Source organism: Saimiri boliviensis, chromosome 16 (assembly GCF_048565385.1).
Source record: "Saimiri boliviensis isolate mSaiBol1 chromosome 16, mSaiBol1.pri, whole genome shotgun sequence".
In the NCBI taxonomy this organism is placed as follows: domain Eukaryota; kingdom Metazoa; phylum Chordata; class Mammalia; order Primates; family Cebidae; genus Saimiri; species Saimiri boliviensis.
The window spans coordinates 63477413-63495667 of NC_133464.1; the positions used below are offsets into that span (position 1 = coordinate 63477413).

Consider the following 18255-nt stretch of genomic DNA (forward strand, 5'->3'; position numbering starts at 1 on the left):
ATATATATAGCTATACATTATATATATGAGACAGAGGAATTTATTTATTTATTTAGATGGAATTTTGATCTTGTTGCCCAGGCTGGAGTGCAATGGCGCAATCTCAGCTCACTGCAACCTCTGCCTCCTGGGTTCAAGCAGCTCTGTGCCTCAGCCTCCAAAGTAGCTAGGATTACAGGCGCCCACCACCACGCTTGTCTAATTTTTGTAGATTTAGTAGATACGAATCACCATGTTGGCCAGGCTGGTCTCAAACAACGGACCTTAGGTGATCCACCTGCCTCGGCCTCCCAAAGTACTGGGATTATAGGCGTGAGCCACCGCACCCCGCTGAGAAGTTGATTTACTATAAGAAATTGGCTTAAGTGATTATGGAGGTTATGGAGGCTGAGAAGTCTGCAATACACTGCCTGCTAGTTGGAGACCCGGGAAGGTTGAAGAAATAATGAAATCCAAGTCTGAAGGTCTGAGAACCAAGGGCACAGTAGGATATGAGATGTTCTAGCTCAAGCATGGTACAGAGAAAAAGGGGTGAATTCATTCTCACTCTGTCTGTTGTTCTATTCAGGCCCTTAAGGGATTGAATGATATCCCCCCCACACACACTGTGGAGGGCCAACCTCCTTTGGGTTCACAGATTCAAATGCTGCTAATCTTATCCAGAAATACCCTCACAGACATACCCAGAAATAATGTTTGACCAGAAATCTGGGCATCCTCTTATCCTGTTGACTCATAAAATGAACTATTACATTGATATTAAAGGCATTTATTCACAACTCATTACAGAGAGACATGGTTTATCCTTAAGGTTTTCAGACTATCAAAAACACCCCAGCCATGACTCACAGACTTTGTATTTAGCCAAAATTCATTGATTCAACAGATATTTTTAATAGCCTATATTATATTAACAGATATTTTTAATAGCCTATATTATGTTCAAAGCACTTGGATGATTAGAGATGTCAGGTGAGTCCAGGAAACCACCTGACAGGTATATGAAATCCAGGAACTATTTTGTCAGTGCAACCAATATCATTCAGGCTCTCGAATGTGTTTCCTACTGCTGCTGTAACAAGTAACTATGAATCCAACAAGTAATTCTGAACAATAGAAATGGTGAGGGCGGTGGCTCACGCCTGTAATTCCAGCATTTTGGGAGGCCTAGGTGGGTGGATCACTTGAGGTCAGGAGTTTGAGACCAGCCTGGCCAACATGGTGAAAGCTTGTCTCTACTAAAAACACAAAAAGTAGCCAGGCATCATGTTATATGCCTCTAATCCCAGCTACTTCAGGGCACAGCTTGGTTTTATACATTTTAGAGAGGCATGAGACATCAATCAAATACATTTAAGAAATACCTGGACAAATCATAAGCATTCCTAGAAATTGTCCAAGAAATACTTGGACAAATCATAAGCATACACTAATAACAGACAAACAGAGAGCCAAATCATGAGTGAACTCCCATTCACAATTACTACAAAGAGAATAAAATATCTAGAAATATAACTACAAGGGATGTGAAGGACCGCTTTAAGGAGAACTACAAACCACTGCTCAAGGAAATTAGAGAGGACACAAACAAATGGAAAAACATTCATGGACAGGAAGAATCAATATTGTGAAAACGGCCATACTGTCCAAAGTAATTTATAGGATTCAATGCTATCCTTATCAAGCTATCGCTGACTTGCTGCACAGAATTGGAAAAAACTACTTTAAATTTCATATGAAACCAAAAAAGAGCCCACATAGCCAAGATAATCCTAAGCAAAAAGAACAAAACTGGAGGTATCATGCTCCCTGACTTCAAACTATACTACAAGGTTACAGTAATAAAAATAGCATGGTACTGGTACCAAAACATATATATAGACCAATGGAACAGAACAGAGGCCTCAGTAATAACACCACATCTGATCTTTAACCATCTGATCTACAACCATCTGATCTTTAACAAACCTGACAAAAACAAGCAATGGGGAAAGGATCCCTTATTTAATAAATGGCACTGGGAAAACTGGATAGCCATATATAGAAAGCTGAAACAGTATCCCTTCCTTACACCTCACAGAAAAATTAACTTAAGTTGGATTAAAGACTTAAACCTAAGACCTGGAACCATAAAACTCTGCTTAAATCCATCAACATCCTATAGGCTGTGCAGGGATTGACAGCCAGGGTGGTAGTGCTCTCAAGAGGGATATCACTCAGAACTTGGATCAGTGCTTCCTCGCTGAACACAACCTCAGTCTGCCAGGTTCCCAAACCAGCATTTGCTGGAATCACCCAGTCTCCTGTCTTCAGCTTGGTCACACTGCTGCCCACCACTACTACCTGGGCAACACCTTGATTCCCTCCAACAGCAGGCAGTTTGGGAAGGAGACTGTAGTTTCCTTGGATCATATTTACGTCAGATGGATTGATAGGGGCCACCAGCATCTTCATGCAGACAGCTGATCCTCCCACAGCAGCTGGCTCCAGACTTCATGACTAAAACACCAAAAGCAATGGCAACAAAAGCTAAAATTTACAAATGGGTTTTCAAATTAAAGAGCTTCTACACAGCGAAAGAAACAATCATCGGAGGGAACAGACAATCTACAGAATGGGAGAAAATTTTTGTGATCTCTCCATCCGACAAAGGTCTAATATCCAGAATCTACAAATAACTTAAATAAATTTGCAAGAAAAAAAAAAACCCGATTAAAAAGTGAGCGAAGGATACAAACAGACATGTCTCTTTTTTTTTTTTTCTTCTTTTTGAGACGGAGTCTTGCTCTGTGGCCCAGGCTGGAGTACAATGGCATGACCTTGGCTCACTGCAACCTCCACCTCCTGGGTTCAAGCGATTCTCCTGCCTCAGCCTCCCAAGTAGCTGGGATTACAGGCAGGCGCCATCACACCCAGCTAATTTTTCTGTATTTCTAGTAGAGACAGGGTTTCGCCATATTGGCCAGGCTGATCTCAAACTCCTGACCTTGTGATCCGCCTGCCTCAGCCTCCCAAAGTGCTGGGATTATACGCATGAGTCACCACACCCAGCCGACACTCCTTAAAAGAAGACATTTATGCAGCCAACAAACATGAAAAAAAGCTCATCATCACTGGTCATTAGAGAAATGAAAATCAAAACCACATTGAGATACCATCTCATGCCAGTTAGAATGGTGATCATTAAAAAGACAGGAAACAACAGATGCTGGAGAGGATGTGGTGAATTAGGAACACTTTTATACTGTTGGTGGGAGTGTAAATTAGTGTAACGATTGTGGAAGACAGTGTGGTGATTCCTCAAGGATCTAGATCTAGAAATGCCATTTGACCCAGCAATCTCATTACTGGGTATATATGCAAAGGATTATAAATCATTCTATTATAAAGACACATGTACATGTATGTTTATTGCGGCACTGTTCGCAATAGCAAAGAGTTGAAACCAACCCAAATGCCCATCAAAAACAGACTGGATAAAGAAAATGTGGCACATATACACCATGGAATACTATGCAGCCATAAAAAAGGATGAGTTCATGTCCTTTGCAGGGACATGGATGAAGCTGGAAACCAACATTCTCAGCAAACTAACACAGGAACAGAAAACCAAACACCACATGTTCTCACTCATAAGTGGGAATTGAACAATGAGAACACATGGAGACAGGGAGAAGAGCATCACACACAGGGCCTGTCAGCTGGTGCCGGGAGGCTAGGGGAGCAAGAGCGTTAGGACAAATATCTAATGTACATGACAGGTTGATGGGGTGCAGCAAACCACCATGGCATGTGTATACCTGGTAACAAACCTGATGTTCTGCACATGTACCCCAGAACTTAAAGTATAATTTAAAAAAAAAGAAAGAAAGAAAAATAAATACTTGGTTTGGTGCAGAAAGGCAGGACAATTCAAAGCTGGCAGTGATGGGGGGTGGGGGTGGGGGTGGGTTCCACATTATAGGTGAATTTAAATATTTTCTGGTTGACAATTGGTTGAGTTTGTCTAAAAACGTGGGATTCAGAGAAAGGAAATATTCTGGTTAAGATAAAAACTGTGGCAACCAAAGCTGTTTTGCAGCCTAATAGTGTCTGTCCTTAGAGACAATAGATGACAAATGTTTCCTATTCAGATCTGAGTTAATTTCTTCAGGATTGGGAGGGTCTGGAAGAAAATGATCTAGCCATTTTAATAGAGATTCTTTACAGATGCAAATTACCCCCCACAAAGGACGGCTTTGCAGGGACATTTCAAAATATGGCAAAGAAACATGTTGTGGGGTAAAATATTTTTATTTTCTTCCTTGTCTCATGATGTTATACCAGAGTCAGATTGGAAAGTAAGTCACAATATATAGGATTAAATAAAACCCATCTGAGAAGAATTTATGATTTGTAGGGCATGACTCCCCAGACCTCTTACATAGGAATTTGGGCAAGATGAAAAAAAAATCAGAGCTTAGTCCTCAAAGGTAGAGTCCCTTTTAGAACTACATCTCTCAGTATGCCACCACAAACCCCCAGCTACTTATCACCAGCTGGAGCAGAGAGTAAAATGGCAGAACCACTCTTCCTTCTAAATAAGGGGTTGTAACAACCCAAAACCTGGGCCCTGGCACCCCTAAATGGAAAGCAAAATAGATTGACTTATTTATTTATTTGATTGAGACAGATTCTTGCTCTGTTGCCCAGGCTGGAGTGTAATGGTGCCATCTTGGCTCACTGCAACTGCCTCCCAGGTTCAAATGATTCTCCTGCTTCAGCCTCCTGAGTAGTTGGGATTACAGGCATCCACCACCACTCCCAGCTAATTTTTGTATTTTAGTAGAGATGGAGTTTCACCATGTTGGTCAGGCTGGTCTGGAACTCCTGACCTCAAGAGATCCTGAGGTGAGAGGATCATTTGAGCCCAGGGGTTCGAGACTAGCTTGAGAAACATAGGCAAGCCCTCATTTCTACAAATAAACAATTTAACTGGGTGTGGTGCTGTTCATCTGTAGTCCCAGTAACTTGGGAGGCTGAAGTGGGAGGATCATTTGAGCCTGGAAGGTCAAGGCTGCAGTGAGTATCATGCCACTGTACTGCACCCTGGGAAACAGAGCAAGACCCTGTCTCAAAAAAAAATTTTTTTTAAGCAAAAAGGCTGGGTGCGGTGGCTTACACCTGTAATCTCAGCACTTCGGGAGACTGAGGCAGGCAGATCACCTTAGGTCAGTAGCTCAAGACCAGCCTGGCCAACATGGTGAAACCCCGTCTCTACTACAAATACAAAAAATAGCTGGGTGTAGTGGTGCATGCCTATAATCCCAGCTACCCAGGAGGCTGAGGCACAAGAATTGCTTGAAGCTGGGAGGCGGAGGTTGCAGTAAGCTGAGATCACACCACTGCACTCTAGCCTGGGTGACAGAGTGATATCTCAAAAATAAATAAATACAAATTAAAATAAAAAGAGGGAAAAAAAATTCAAGGGAAGAATTTCCAGGTGTAGGGGCCCTCTCAGCTGATTGCTTTCACCTGGGCTTTTATTCCAAAGAGAAATTACATCATAATACATTTATATATTTCACATATATATGTATATGTAAAGTATATAAATAACATATACATATATACATATATATTTGTGGTAAAATATAACAAAGTGTATTATGATTAACCATTTTTCAGTGTTCAATTCAATGGCATTAAGTACATTTACAGCATTGTGCAACTATCACTACAATCTCTCTCCAGAAGTTTTTCATCATCCAGACAGAAAACTCTGTGTCCATTAAGCAATAACCCCTGATTCCCCATTTTGCCAGGCCCTGCCAACTTCTATTCTACAGTCTGTCTCTATGAATTTGTCTATTCTAGGTTCCTCGTGTAAGTAGATACATACAAATTTATCCTTTTGCAGACAGTGGCTGTTTAAGTCAGACAGGCAAGGAGGAAGAGAAACAGCTAAGCCAAATGCAGCTTCCCTCTGCTCTTTTCCTCCCTGGTGCTTGTCTGGGCTTCTCTCTCACGCAACATCATCAGTCTTTCTTCCCGGGACTTCTGTGTGGTGAGGATGCCATTAGGCACCTTCTGGTAGCTTTTTATGCAGTTCATCTCATTTCCTTCCTGTTTTGTACAGAGACTGATTTCCCCTTTGCTGTCAGATGAGTTCAAAACCGAGGTTAAAGCTCTGCTCACAGCACAAATCGCTTCTTGTGAAGCCTAGCTGGGTTTTGGCCGGCAGTTGCTAAGCTTTTGGCCTTCTATGAGGCTGCCCTGGCCACAGTGGAGCTTTGTGTGTGATGAGTGGGTGCTGGGCATGAGCCCAGCTGGGCTAGCTAACACGGTGAGTCGTCCCTGACACTCACTGCTTTCAAGCCCTGTGTCTTGGAAGGTAGTGATCTGGAAGTTCACCTTCCCCATGAAAAAAACCCAAAACCAGCCTCTCCTTTTCCTGCATGGTGCTCCGTTTGTAATGATCAGTGACGTTCTCAGAATTAACCAATCAGACAATTCTTGGAAAGCCCACGCCTCAGCATTTAGTGCTTGGGGAATTCTACTTCCAGATCCCAGAGGGGACAGAGCAGATTTCCAGTGAGCATTCCTAACTTGAAAAACCCGTCCTGGATGTTCCTCCTTAGTTCCAGAGATACTGAGTGCGGACCTCCTGCATCTGTGACCAGATGTTGAGCGTCTATACTCAGATTTAGAAGGCCCATGTGATGGTGTCTAGGCCTGCCTTATGGCAGTTTTGATAAAGGTGATTTCAGAGTGGCTTCAGAGGGGATGACGAAAGCCCACAATCTTGGTCCAGAATATCCTAATCTCCCTACAAGAATGATTGTCTTGCCTTGGACTATGCCCCATCTGCCAACTAATCCAGTTGTTTTTGGTTTTTGACTCACTGATTTACTGGCATGGTATTTCCTCTCGTTTCAAGATTCTTTAACTTCCCTTGACTCCTCTTTCCCTTTAAATATCCCTGAAACAGGCTCTTGCCTGGTCCCTTTCGTTAATTATTCTTCTATCTTGCTGGTGGTTTGGTAGAATTGGACAGAGTTTGGTGTTAGATACACCTGCCTTCAAAGCCTAACTGTGCTACTTACTAGCTCTGTGACCTTCGGGAAGTTACTTAAGCTAAGTCATAGATTCACCCTTGTGAAATGGGAACAATGATTTGTTATTCTCAGGGATGCTCATAGGCTTGCTTAAAATAATAAGAAAACGTACCTAAAATAATAAGAAAACGTACCTGTACCTTAGCTGATACAGAAAAACCGTTAGAACACACCCTCACCTTTTTCTTTCTGATTCATTTAAGATAAGCCCTTCCCAATAGTCCTTCAGCTGACCTGAATTCCTGGGATACTGTATTTAGAATTCTAAATATACCAAATATCCAGCGTTCTTACAGGTAAGCTGGTCTAGGCTGCCCCCAAGGAAAGCAGGGTGATCGGCAGCTAGTATTCATCTGACTTTCGTCATATTGATTCAGGATTTTATCTGAAAATGGCAGCAACTAGTACATGGAGCTACCGTTTTACCACTCTATGCCAGAGGTGCCAGGCAAGTAAAGCCCAAATTACCAGTGCCTTTGTCCATCCTGGAAATGACAAAAGACAAAGCCAGGGAACCCAGGAAAATGCAATGGGTTTGGTTTGGGGCTGCAATGGCACAATCTCGCAGCCTCCGGGGTTCCAGCGATTCTCCTGCCTCAGCCTCCCGAGTAGCTGGGATTTCAGGCACGCACCACCACGCCCGGCTAATTTTTACATTTTTAGTAGATAAGGACTTTCACCATGTTGGCCAGGCTGGTCTCGAACTCCTGATCTCAAGAGATCCGCCCGCCTCGGCCTCCCAAGTGGGTGCTGGAATTACAGGCGTGAGCCACAGAGCCCGGCCACAGCTCAAGATTCTATTCATGAAAACTTAACGTACTGGTTGGCAGGTTCTTCTAGCACCACCACGATTTCAGGACTAACCACTGCACACCCGTGATGGGATTCCAAACATTCGCTGCAAAAGACGTGGTGATGAGTTGCTTGACAGTGAAGGCTGAACTAACGCAGACAGTGAAGTCCTAAATGAGTCGGACTCCGACTCTGGGGGAAGCAGCCAGCGGAGAGGTCAGAGAACGGTAGCTCACGGTCGATTTCAGGGCAGACTCGGTCTTTATTTCAGGCAATTGTATGAACCCGAAATACTGCTGCTTGGGGCATTTGGGGGTAGGGAACTCACTGCTGCCAGGTCTCCGACCCCTGAAAGCTTCGTTGCGTCTGGCCCCGAGGGGAGGCCAGGGCGGGATTTCTAACAGGACGGGTCGAGGCCCGGCGCCGCAGCCCGGATGTAGGGCGCGCGTGGCCAGAGTCCCCTCCATCGCGGCGGCGTCTCGGCGCCTGCAGCGGGAGTGGCGCTTCGCTTCCCCGAGGAGCTTCCTGAGGGCTACGGCGGCCCCCGTGTGGGGCGCGGGGGCGCCGGCGGGCGGGGCGGCGTCGGGGCGTCGCTGCCCCCTCCTGGGTCGCTCTCCTCTCTCCCGTTTCTGCTAAGGGGAGCGCCGTGGCCACGGAACGCTGCCCGGAGCCGCGCGAGCGAGGACCCGACGCGTGGCGTTTCCCCGGCGCAGCTTTCCACCGCCGGGGTGAGGCGGGCGGGGCCGCGGGCGGGAGAGGGCCGGCGCGGGGCGGAGAGGGCGGTTGGCGAACGGGAAGGGCGGGCCGCGGAGAGGCGGGAGGGTGGAAGGGGCGCCGGAGAGGTTTGTGCCCGGCAGACACCCGGTGTCTAGGGTCGGTCAGGGCGGTGTCGGGGACCCTTTGGGGACAGTAGGAAAGGGCTCCTCGCGGGTGGCGGACTTCCGCCGCGCTGACTTTGTGAAGTGGGGCGGACCCCGTGTTGGGCTAGGGCCGGGAAGGGCGCAGAAGCGGGCCCTCAGGGCGCTCGTACGCACGGCGGCTCTCAGTGACTGCAGAGCCTGCGCCCTGCGTCCTCCCAGGCGCAGTGTTCCGGGATCCGTGTCTTTAATCGGTTATCGTCCTCAGTACACCCAAAGTCGTGCATATCTGGTGGCAGAAAAACAAACATTTAGCCACACAACTGAGCTAGGCTGGAGTGTGAAATCGCGGCGTTATTTGGTGGGAGCGCCTTACGCGGCGTCGCCGCCCCGCCCCTCACCCCCAGGCCCCCCCCCACCCCTAACGCCACGCCGGACGCGGTCAGGCGAGCGTTCCCCCCACCCGCCGCGTGTGAAGTTCACCGGCTGGGACTGATACGGATCCTCTGCGAACTTGATGCTGTCTGCTTGGAGAACGTGGAGAACTTTCAGAGGAAGTGTTATTTCGCCTTGAGTGGAAATTAAGACTCAGAGGGAAAGGTATACTCAAGAGCTGCCCTTGCTAGATTATTACAATGGAATTTTGGAAGGATCTTTGAATTGCAGATGTGGTGGGAGCGTGCAGAGGACACAGAATCCATAAGCTTGAGTTTCTTAGACCCAGTTTCTTAAAGCCAAAGTAGCGGAGAGATCTTGACACGTCAAGAAACTTCCTTGAACTTCAGTTTCCTTGCCTCGGGGGGGACAGTGCTCCTGCTGTACGGTAATGTGTGGTTTGGAAGGTTAATTGCTTGGAGGGAGGGAGGTGTTTTGAAGCCTGTAAAGTATGCTATGGAGGTATCTCCACATTGCTGGCCGCTCAAACACTGCCAGCTCCCAGCAGGACCTTGTTTGGAACGGAGTTAACACAGCATCTTTGCTGTCAGTGCTGGGGTTTTCATGATTACCGGTCCAGAGTGTCAGTATGCATCTGTTTCTCAAACCCCAGTTTCTTTTCTGCCACATGAAACTGCTTGTTACTGAGTGACAGCAGAGGACAGGAACTTTGGCTTTTTCATTCACTTCTTTAGGGTCTGTACAAAGTGGGAGATGGTAGGAACTTTGATGAAAATTGAGGATCATAGTCTCGGGTTGAGAAGAGGGGTTAGCTTTAGCTTTGACTGGACATAGTCTTTATGCGACCATTTAATTCCAAAAAGTTTGTCGGCTGAGTTCTTGTTTTTTGATACAGGGAACGTTCTGTCAGAGCCAAGGTTAAGCATCCAAGAGTAAACATTTTTATTTGAATGATCTTTAGATGACAATAAGTAAAAAACTAAAGAAAGGGTGCGTTGCTTGCTGACACATTTTTTTCCTCACACATCTGAAGACACACAAACAACAGCATTGGTAAATTTGAATCGTTTTCCTTGTTACTTAATCTAGATCCATATTTCTGATATGGAACAATTATTTCTAGTATGGAGAGAAATAATGGAATTTCTAATATTGAAGATTAGCATGTCGGGTGTGTTACTGTAAAAATTTAGGCTGTTCTTGGATAAGTATGCCCAGCCTTCCAAAGACTATAAGTGTAATAATATTAGTGCCTGTTAGTCATATTGCGTATCTTCCTGATACCCCATTAGATCTCTGATTGTTTTTTCTTTTTAATTAAAAGGAGCTGAAAGATGACTCAGTTAAGAAGCTGGAAAATAAAAGTAGACCTTTTTAACTGTGCTGTCTTATTCTGAACTGAAAGTCTTTTTGCAGTAGTAGTGATGGTGATAATAAAGTTAACCTTCATAGGACATTGTGTACCAGACTGATACACGTGCTACAAATCTGTTTGTTCTCATACCATCCTTCATGGGGAGGTTAAGTGCATTGCTCAAAATCACACCGCTATGAAGTCATTTTTCTCAGATTGGCATAAAAATTATATTTAATTGGGTCCTGTGTGTGTGTGTGTTAACTTAGCATTGTGTTCTATCCGACACACGGAGGCGACATGGATGGTGACACTAGGGGCTCTGGACAAGGTTCCAGGGTTTGGACTTGCGCATACTGCTGAGCGGCTTTGTGGTCGTCACTTTACTTCCTTTTCTGACCCATAAAATGGTGATAATAACTCTACATTGAATGAATGCCTTGCTTCTACTGAGCATAAAGTATGATCTGTGAAAGTAAAACATTTCTAAGTGTAAAAACAAAAGTTTCAGATTCAAGCCTTTTTGCCATCAGTAGGCTGGAAAATGAATAGATGTTAAAATAAACTATACATTTAATGCGATTTTTCCAACAATTATGTCGAAAAATTATTCTTTAAAAAATGTGTTCATTCCAATGATGAATGCTTTATATTTATTAAAAGAAGTAAATGTAAATTAGACCTGAAAGGTTTTTTTTCAGTAGGTAACATTGAAAAGCACCCGTAGTCAGCAGGTGCTGTTCACCGGTTGATTTTAGGTGATGAGAATTGTAGAGTAAGTACATTTGTAGAAAATTGTGTAGTAAGTACAATCATATAGTAAATAACTCTTTTACATTCTTTTACTTCAACAAGCTACAGTTGAGCAGAAAAGAGCTGAATTCCAAAAATAATTGTAGGGCACTTCCTACTCTGTATTTACTTGGAAATGATTCTTAGATGTTTTTGGCATGGCCACTTTAAGTTTGTTAAGTGAAGAGACTTGCACTTATCTATATGCATATTTTACAAGTATTTTTTAAAAATATGGCTCAATTGTTAAATCATTTTATTTGTCCCACGACTTTTATATAAAAATCCGGAGGTTTTTTTGGTTGCTCACTCTAGGTTTAGACTTGGTTTTATTGTGATCTGGGCTCAGGGAGGTAGACATGTCAACGTCACTAGCATTGCCAAGGTATAGGCAGTCTGCTCCATGCTGGGTAAATATTAATATTCTGAAAAGATATTTGAGCTCACAAGATTTAAAAATCTTCTCTTCACTCCTGTGCTTGTAGAATTACAGCTAGATTAGTTTAGCCTGGGCCTCCTGGGTCTTGGTCATTTGAAAATGGCTCTGGTAGCCTGGCTGTTTGTCTAGTATGGCAGAAACAATTCATTGTTTACTCCATGTTATCTTCACTTAACTGTGAAATTAAAGATGATAATTTTCACCAGGCACTGTGGCGCGTGGCTATAGTCCCAGCTATGCCTGATGCTGAGGTGGGAGGATCACTTGAGCCCAGGAGTTCTGGGCTGTAGTGCGCTATGCCGAATGGGTGTCCATACTAAGTTTGATATCAATACGGTGACCTCCCAGGAGCAGGGGACCACCAGCTTGCCTAAGTGGGGGTGAACTGGCCCAGGTCGGAAGTGGAACAGGTCAAAACTCCCATGCTGATCAGTAGTGGGATTGCGCTTCTGAATAGCCACTGCACTCCAGCCTGGGCAACATAGCGAGACCCTGTCTCTAAAAAAATAAAAAATAAAAAAATAAAAATAAAGATGATAGTTTCCATGCTTTCTGTTTTTCCAAACAATGCCACTTGGACTTGTGGGTTTTGCTCATATATTGACTGTTTCTTATTCAAGATACCTTTAATAGCCTTCACCCCACCCCTGTCCTCCAGCTGCCCTTTGGATGTGGCTATGTAGACACCAAGAGAGTTCATTTTTGTTGGGGGCTGGGCTATGATGATAATAATCTGAAACACCTTGAAGAATTCTGAGCTAATCACGGCATAAGGAAGTGATGTGCATGTAGAAAATTTGGAACTGTGCCAGGCACAAAGTAAATGTCATATAAGATATAAGTGTTAGTTATGAATTGATGAGGAAGCTGTCAGAAGATGAATGCTGTAGAGAAGGCTATAGGCAGTACATGGGGAAAGCGGTTACCTGTAGAAATGCTGTTTTATCAAAGGTGATGGGAAAGTCTCAGTTTGGAGGTCATGGGAAAGGTCTTCATTTGAATAAAGATCCACAAGAGAGTATGGGTAGAGGTGTCCAGGTAGCAGATAAAGAGGTCAGATAGGTGACCTAGGGACTCATGGACAGGTGTAGCAAATTGAAGGTTTTTAGAAAACTTACAGGAATTTTTTAATGGAAAACTTCAAACTTAGACATGGAAAGAGTAGTTCAATGAATATCCTCCCTTCTCCCAGCTTCAGCAGTTATCAGCATGGCCAGTTGTGCTTTATCCATGTTGCCCACTGGCATTATCTTAAAGCAGATTTAAGAAATTCTACCAGTTATTTCTATTTATTGTCCCCACTGGCATTCTATCAGTTATTTCTAAATACTTCAATATATATTTCTAAAAAATAGGCACTTATCACAATACATAACTTTTCTTTTTTTTTTTTTTTTGAGACAGAGTCATACTCTGTCGTCCGGGCTGGAGTGCAGTGGTGTGCTCTCAGCTCACTGCAAACTCTGCCTCCCAGGTTCAAGTGATTCTTCTACCTCAGCCTCCCAAGTAGCTGGGACTCCAGGCATGTGCCACCACACCCAGCTAATTTTTGTATTTTTGGTATAGATGGGGTTTCACCATGGTAGCGAGGATGGTCTCGATCTCTTGACCTCATGATCCACCTGCCTTGGCCTCCCAAAGTGCTGGGATACCAGGCGTGAGCCACTGCACCCAGCCAATATTTAACTTTTTTGACCCTGTTTATTATCTGTAAATCTCGGCCTTAGAGCCTTCTTGCTGCACTGGTTTAAAAATAGGTGTGGATATCTGGATTCCTCAGCATAGGGTCTGACAGTAGGTGTTTGATTGCTAGTAGTCATCTGTTGTATTTACCAGCCCTTGATTTTTTTTTTTCCCTTTTCCTTTTCTAGATAGTTCTATGACAATTTCACTTTTTACTTCCTCTTTCTTCTCCATACCTGTTTTTGACACATTTATTCAATATTTCCCTTATCTACTCTCCACTTCTCCTTTTAGCTTTCTCCTATCCTTTTACTATTTTTGTTCACAGCCTGATGTGTAGCTTATGCTCCTTTGATTCCTATAGCCCATGAAATATAGCTCCCTTTAGTTCTAGATCTTTTTGAAGGGAGATGAGCATTTTCTATTTCTTATTTTTTAAAAAAATACTGAGATTGAGATAGAATTTACATGCCAAACACGTCACTGATTTAAAGTGTGCAAGCCTAGCCAGGCATGGGGCTCATGCCTATAATCCTAGCACTTTTTGAGGCTGAACTAGGAGGATTGCTTGAGACCAGGAGTTTGAGGCCAATCTGACCAACGTAAGCCTCTCCTCTACAAAAATAAAAAATTGCCCAGATGTGGTGGCACACCTCCGGTCCCAGTTGCTGTGAAGGCTGAGACAGTAGGATCACTTGATCCCTGGAGGTCAAGGCTACAGTAAGCTGTGATCATGCCACTGCACTCCAGCCTGAGCAACAGAGGCGAAGGTGGGCGGATCACCTGAGGTCAGGAGTTTGAGACTAGCCTGAGCAATATGGAGAAACCCCGTCTCTACCAAAAATACAAAATTAGCCAGGCATGGTTGGCACATGCCTGTAATCACAGCTACTCGGAGGGCTGAGGCAGGAGAATTGACTGAGCCCAGGAGGCGGGGGTTACGGTGAACCAAGATCACGCCATCGCACTCCAGCCTGGTCAACAAGAGCAAAACTCCGTCTCAAAAAAAAAGAGAGAAACTGTACAAGTCAGTGATTTTTAGTATATTTACAAATAATATATGCCATCATTACCACAGTTGATTTTATAACATTTTCATCACCTCCAAAACAAACCTGGTACCCTTTAGTTGTTCCCATCCCACCATCCTAAGCTACCACAAATCTACTTTCTATCTCAATGGATTTGCCTATTGTGGACATTTTGTGTATATATATGCATTTATATTATGGAGGTGTAATATATATGCATATAGATATAATGGAGGTGTAATATATATATTATGGAGGTATATATATACATATATATTATGTGTGTGTATATATATATATGTATATATATGAAATGTCTTTTGTGTCTGGCTTCTTTCACTTAGTATAATGATTTCAGTGCTCATCCATGTCATAGCATGAATTAGCACTTCATTTCTAATTATGGCTGAATAACGTTTCATTGTACAGATATAGCACACTTTGTTAATTCGTCAGATGATGGTCATTTTGTTTCCACTTTTTGGCTATTATGAATAGTGCTGCTAGAAATATTTGGCACAGGTTTTTGAGTGAATATGTGTTCTTATTTCTCTTGGGTATATATCCGGGAGTAGAATTATTAAATCAAATGGTAACTATATATTTAACTATTTGAGGAACTATCAGAACATTTGCCAATATGGCTATCCATTTTATTTGGCCAAACATGGAAATCTAGCCATTTTTCAAGTGCAGCTACCTACCCTTACTTTGGATAAATTTCTGTATTAATATTTTTTCACAGTCTTAGTTAGCAAATTATGTTGAGTATAATTTTGTTTTTATTTATTTATTTTTGTATGTAAGATTTTTAAGTAGAATGTTAATTTATCAGTGGTCCCCAGAGTGGAGGGTATTTACCTTTAAGTGTAAGATGACTCATTGGAAAGAAAGAACAAAATTCTGTTTTTACATATGCTGTATGTATCCTAATGCATTAGAATAGCTGTATATGTGTAATTTGTATAAATTAATATTCTTATATTAGGTCTGTATAGTGCAAATTTTTTATATAAATAGGAAGGAGTAATCATAAAATTTTGTGAACAATTGTTGCAGAGGCATGAAATAAAATATACCTGTGTGGTTCTTAATCCTGTATTTTATGATATATCTGATGGTAAAGTTCTTAAAATTACTTTGCTAATGAAATTGAAAATATCCTGCTAATTTCAGCCCACATGGAACATGTGAATACCCGTGGAAACAGCTTTGGATCAGGTTCAGACTTTTGTTTTTGTTCTACTTCTGCTAATTACTAATGGTGAGACTTTGGGTAAGTCCCCTCGTGGTCTGCATTTCAGTTCTCAAATTGGCATAGTAACACCTGAAATTTTGCAAGTTATTATTTTGCAGAATGAGACTGGAAAGGGTATCATATGCAGTGACCACAGGGAGTTAGTCATTTGTGTGTTTTGGGCAACTTTTAGGTAAAATATCCAATTTTCCTTGAATTTTGCCTCCCCCTTCTTACTTGCGCATTTCTCTTGATTGCTTTCTGTCCTTCCTTTGTGTTCTTCTGACAGCAAACCTTCAAAATTAATCGTCATCGCCAAAGACTAAATCAGCTGGAGTGGATGGAGTCTTTGTGACACCACCCAGCCATATTGCAGAATAGATAGCACTGTTTCCTTTCTGCTGCTTTCATTACAACATAGCATATAGATGAAACAGGAGAATTGCAGTTTACTGCAATTCCTGGATGCTATTTTGGAAGCTGTTGAGTCAAATAATTGGGCATCTTAATAGTTTCTATTTGATATGTGACAGTTTTAGACTCCATTGTTCTCCTTGGGGATGTGAATCTTTGCCTAACGTCAAAGCATGAGGAGAAGTAAGTACTGAGAAAGAAGGGAAGAAGTTCTGGGGAACTATGTTAACCAAACAGCTCACATGCTATAGTTAAAGATTTATTTATGCTCTACTCAGCATTTGTTTATCACTCGGTGTGCTTAGTAACCTACCATAAAATTAATAAAAATGAATTTTACCTTTCGCTCTAGATTCTTGTTTGTGATTTCTATCCTCTAATATCCTTTATTCTGAGGAAATGGGTGATGAACATTTTACATCATGATTTCCAATTCCTTCTAAAAGGTGACTCCATTCCTGAATTCCTTTCTTGGGTAACAAAGAAATAACCAACATAACCATACCTAGGTATTGTTTGATAATTTGTTCATGATTTCATTCATAAGTGCAAAGAATATATTTATTGATCACCTATTATTACCACAGTTCTGAGTTCCGAGGATAAAGCAGTGTCCAAAATACATTCTTTTAAAACGTGCCCTCTGCCAGGCGTGGTGGCTCACACCTGTAATGCTAGCACTTTGGGAGGATGAGGCGGGTGGATCATGGATCACCTGAGGCCAGGAGTTCAAGACCAGCCTGGCAAACATGGTGAAACTTCTTCTCTACTAAAAATATAAAAAATTAGCCAGGCATGGTGACGGGCACCTGTAATCCCTGCTGCTGGGGAGGCTGAGGCAGGAGAATCGTTTGAACCTGGGAAGCAGAGGTCTCAGTGAGCCAAGATTGCACCATGCACTCCAGCCTGGGCAACAAGACGGAAACTATGTCTCAAAAAAAAAAAAAGTACCCTCATAGATTTAACATTCTGGTCAGTGCTAATCATTGAGGTTAAATACAGTGAGGTTTGTGCTAAAGAGAGAAACAGCTAAAAAGGGGTATAGGAACTGTTTGGGGGGGGAGGGGCAATTGCTGGTTTTTATAGGGTACCAGGGAGGCCTCACTGACAAGGTAAGATTTAAGATGTGTCATTACTCTGATGCCCCTAGTTATGTATTCAATAGGCAGTTAGTGTTGGAGCACAGAAAACCCTAAATGCTAAATCTGATGTACTTTTACCTATTTGTGAAATAACTTGAAGACTGTTATACGTATTGGGAGCTAAAGCTGCTTTGCTCTCAAGGTGCTGGCTGCTTATGATCTGAAAGATTTTTGTGAGGTCACTGTAGACATCATGATGGCTCATGCCCAACTGAGGCACCTGTCCCTCCTACGGAAGTTGCATCTTTGCTATTAATACTGTGTCTCTGTGGTGGCTCTAGTGATGCAATCATTCTCGATGGGGCCACTGACTCTGATGTCAGAATGACTTGGCTGGAGGAGTCTTGAAGTCTCTTGTTTGTCCAGGGCCTTTGCTGCAGCTTGTATGTTAACTAGTACTCTGGCCTGTGCTTACCCTTTAATCCCAGCCGGAAAATCTCAGTAAGAGTGATGGTAAGGTTTGAGATTGATCTCTCTTCCTTTAAATGTTTTTGGAAATTGATTTTATTTTTTGTACCTAAGAATCTCTGATTCAAAGGACCCCCTTTTGACAGTTGGAAAGGATGTCGAGAAGATGCTAAGTATTGCTTAGACCTGTATTACCTCTGCTTATCACTTCTTGAAATGTATGTATGTCTGAATACGTGGTATGTCTATACACTATCTTCCTTCTACCAGAACATAAGCTGTGGGAGGACAGGAAGCTTATTTTAGTCCCTGCTGTTTTGTGACCCCAGTGCTACCAAAATAAAAACAATGCCAGACTTGTGGTAGATGCTCAGTGAATACTTCTTAACTGAATAACACACAACAAGCAATATGGCAACAAGTAACATACCTGGCAATGGTATCATAGCCCCTGACAAATTATTTGTTGCCTTAAAGATAAAATAAAAATGGGAATCATGACCTGCTGCCACTACTGCATGGACTTTGATGGTTTCCAATCATTATTCTCTCCTCTGTGTCAATCTGCCTCTTCGAGAAACTCATACTCCTGGTGAGCGTTGGACCTAGCCTT

At 42.8% G+C, this 18255-nt stretch overlaps 1 protein-coding gene across 6 annotated transcripts in view; it reads left to right on the forward strand.

Annotated features, from left to right (window-relative positions):
• The first annotated feature begins 8514 nt into the window (after positions 1 to 8514).
• RUBCNL (rubicon like autophagy enhancer) overlaps positions 8515 to 18255 on the forward strand; it is a 68997-nt gene continuing 59256 nt past the window's right edge. For 2 of the 6 annotated variants that reach the window (XM_074387728.1, XM_074387733.1), the window contains exon 1: positions 8749 to 9346. Coding sequence is in view for 1 of the 6 variants with exons in the window: in XM_074387734.1 (XP_074243835.1) it covers positions 18171 to 18234 (64 nt within the window). In the remaining 5 variants the exon portion in view is untranslated. The other 4 variants (XM_074387731.1, XM_074387729.1, XM_074387732.1 and 1 more) reach the window with 4 other exon arrangements.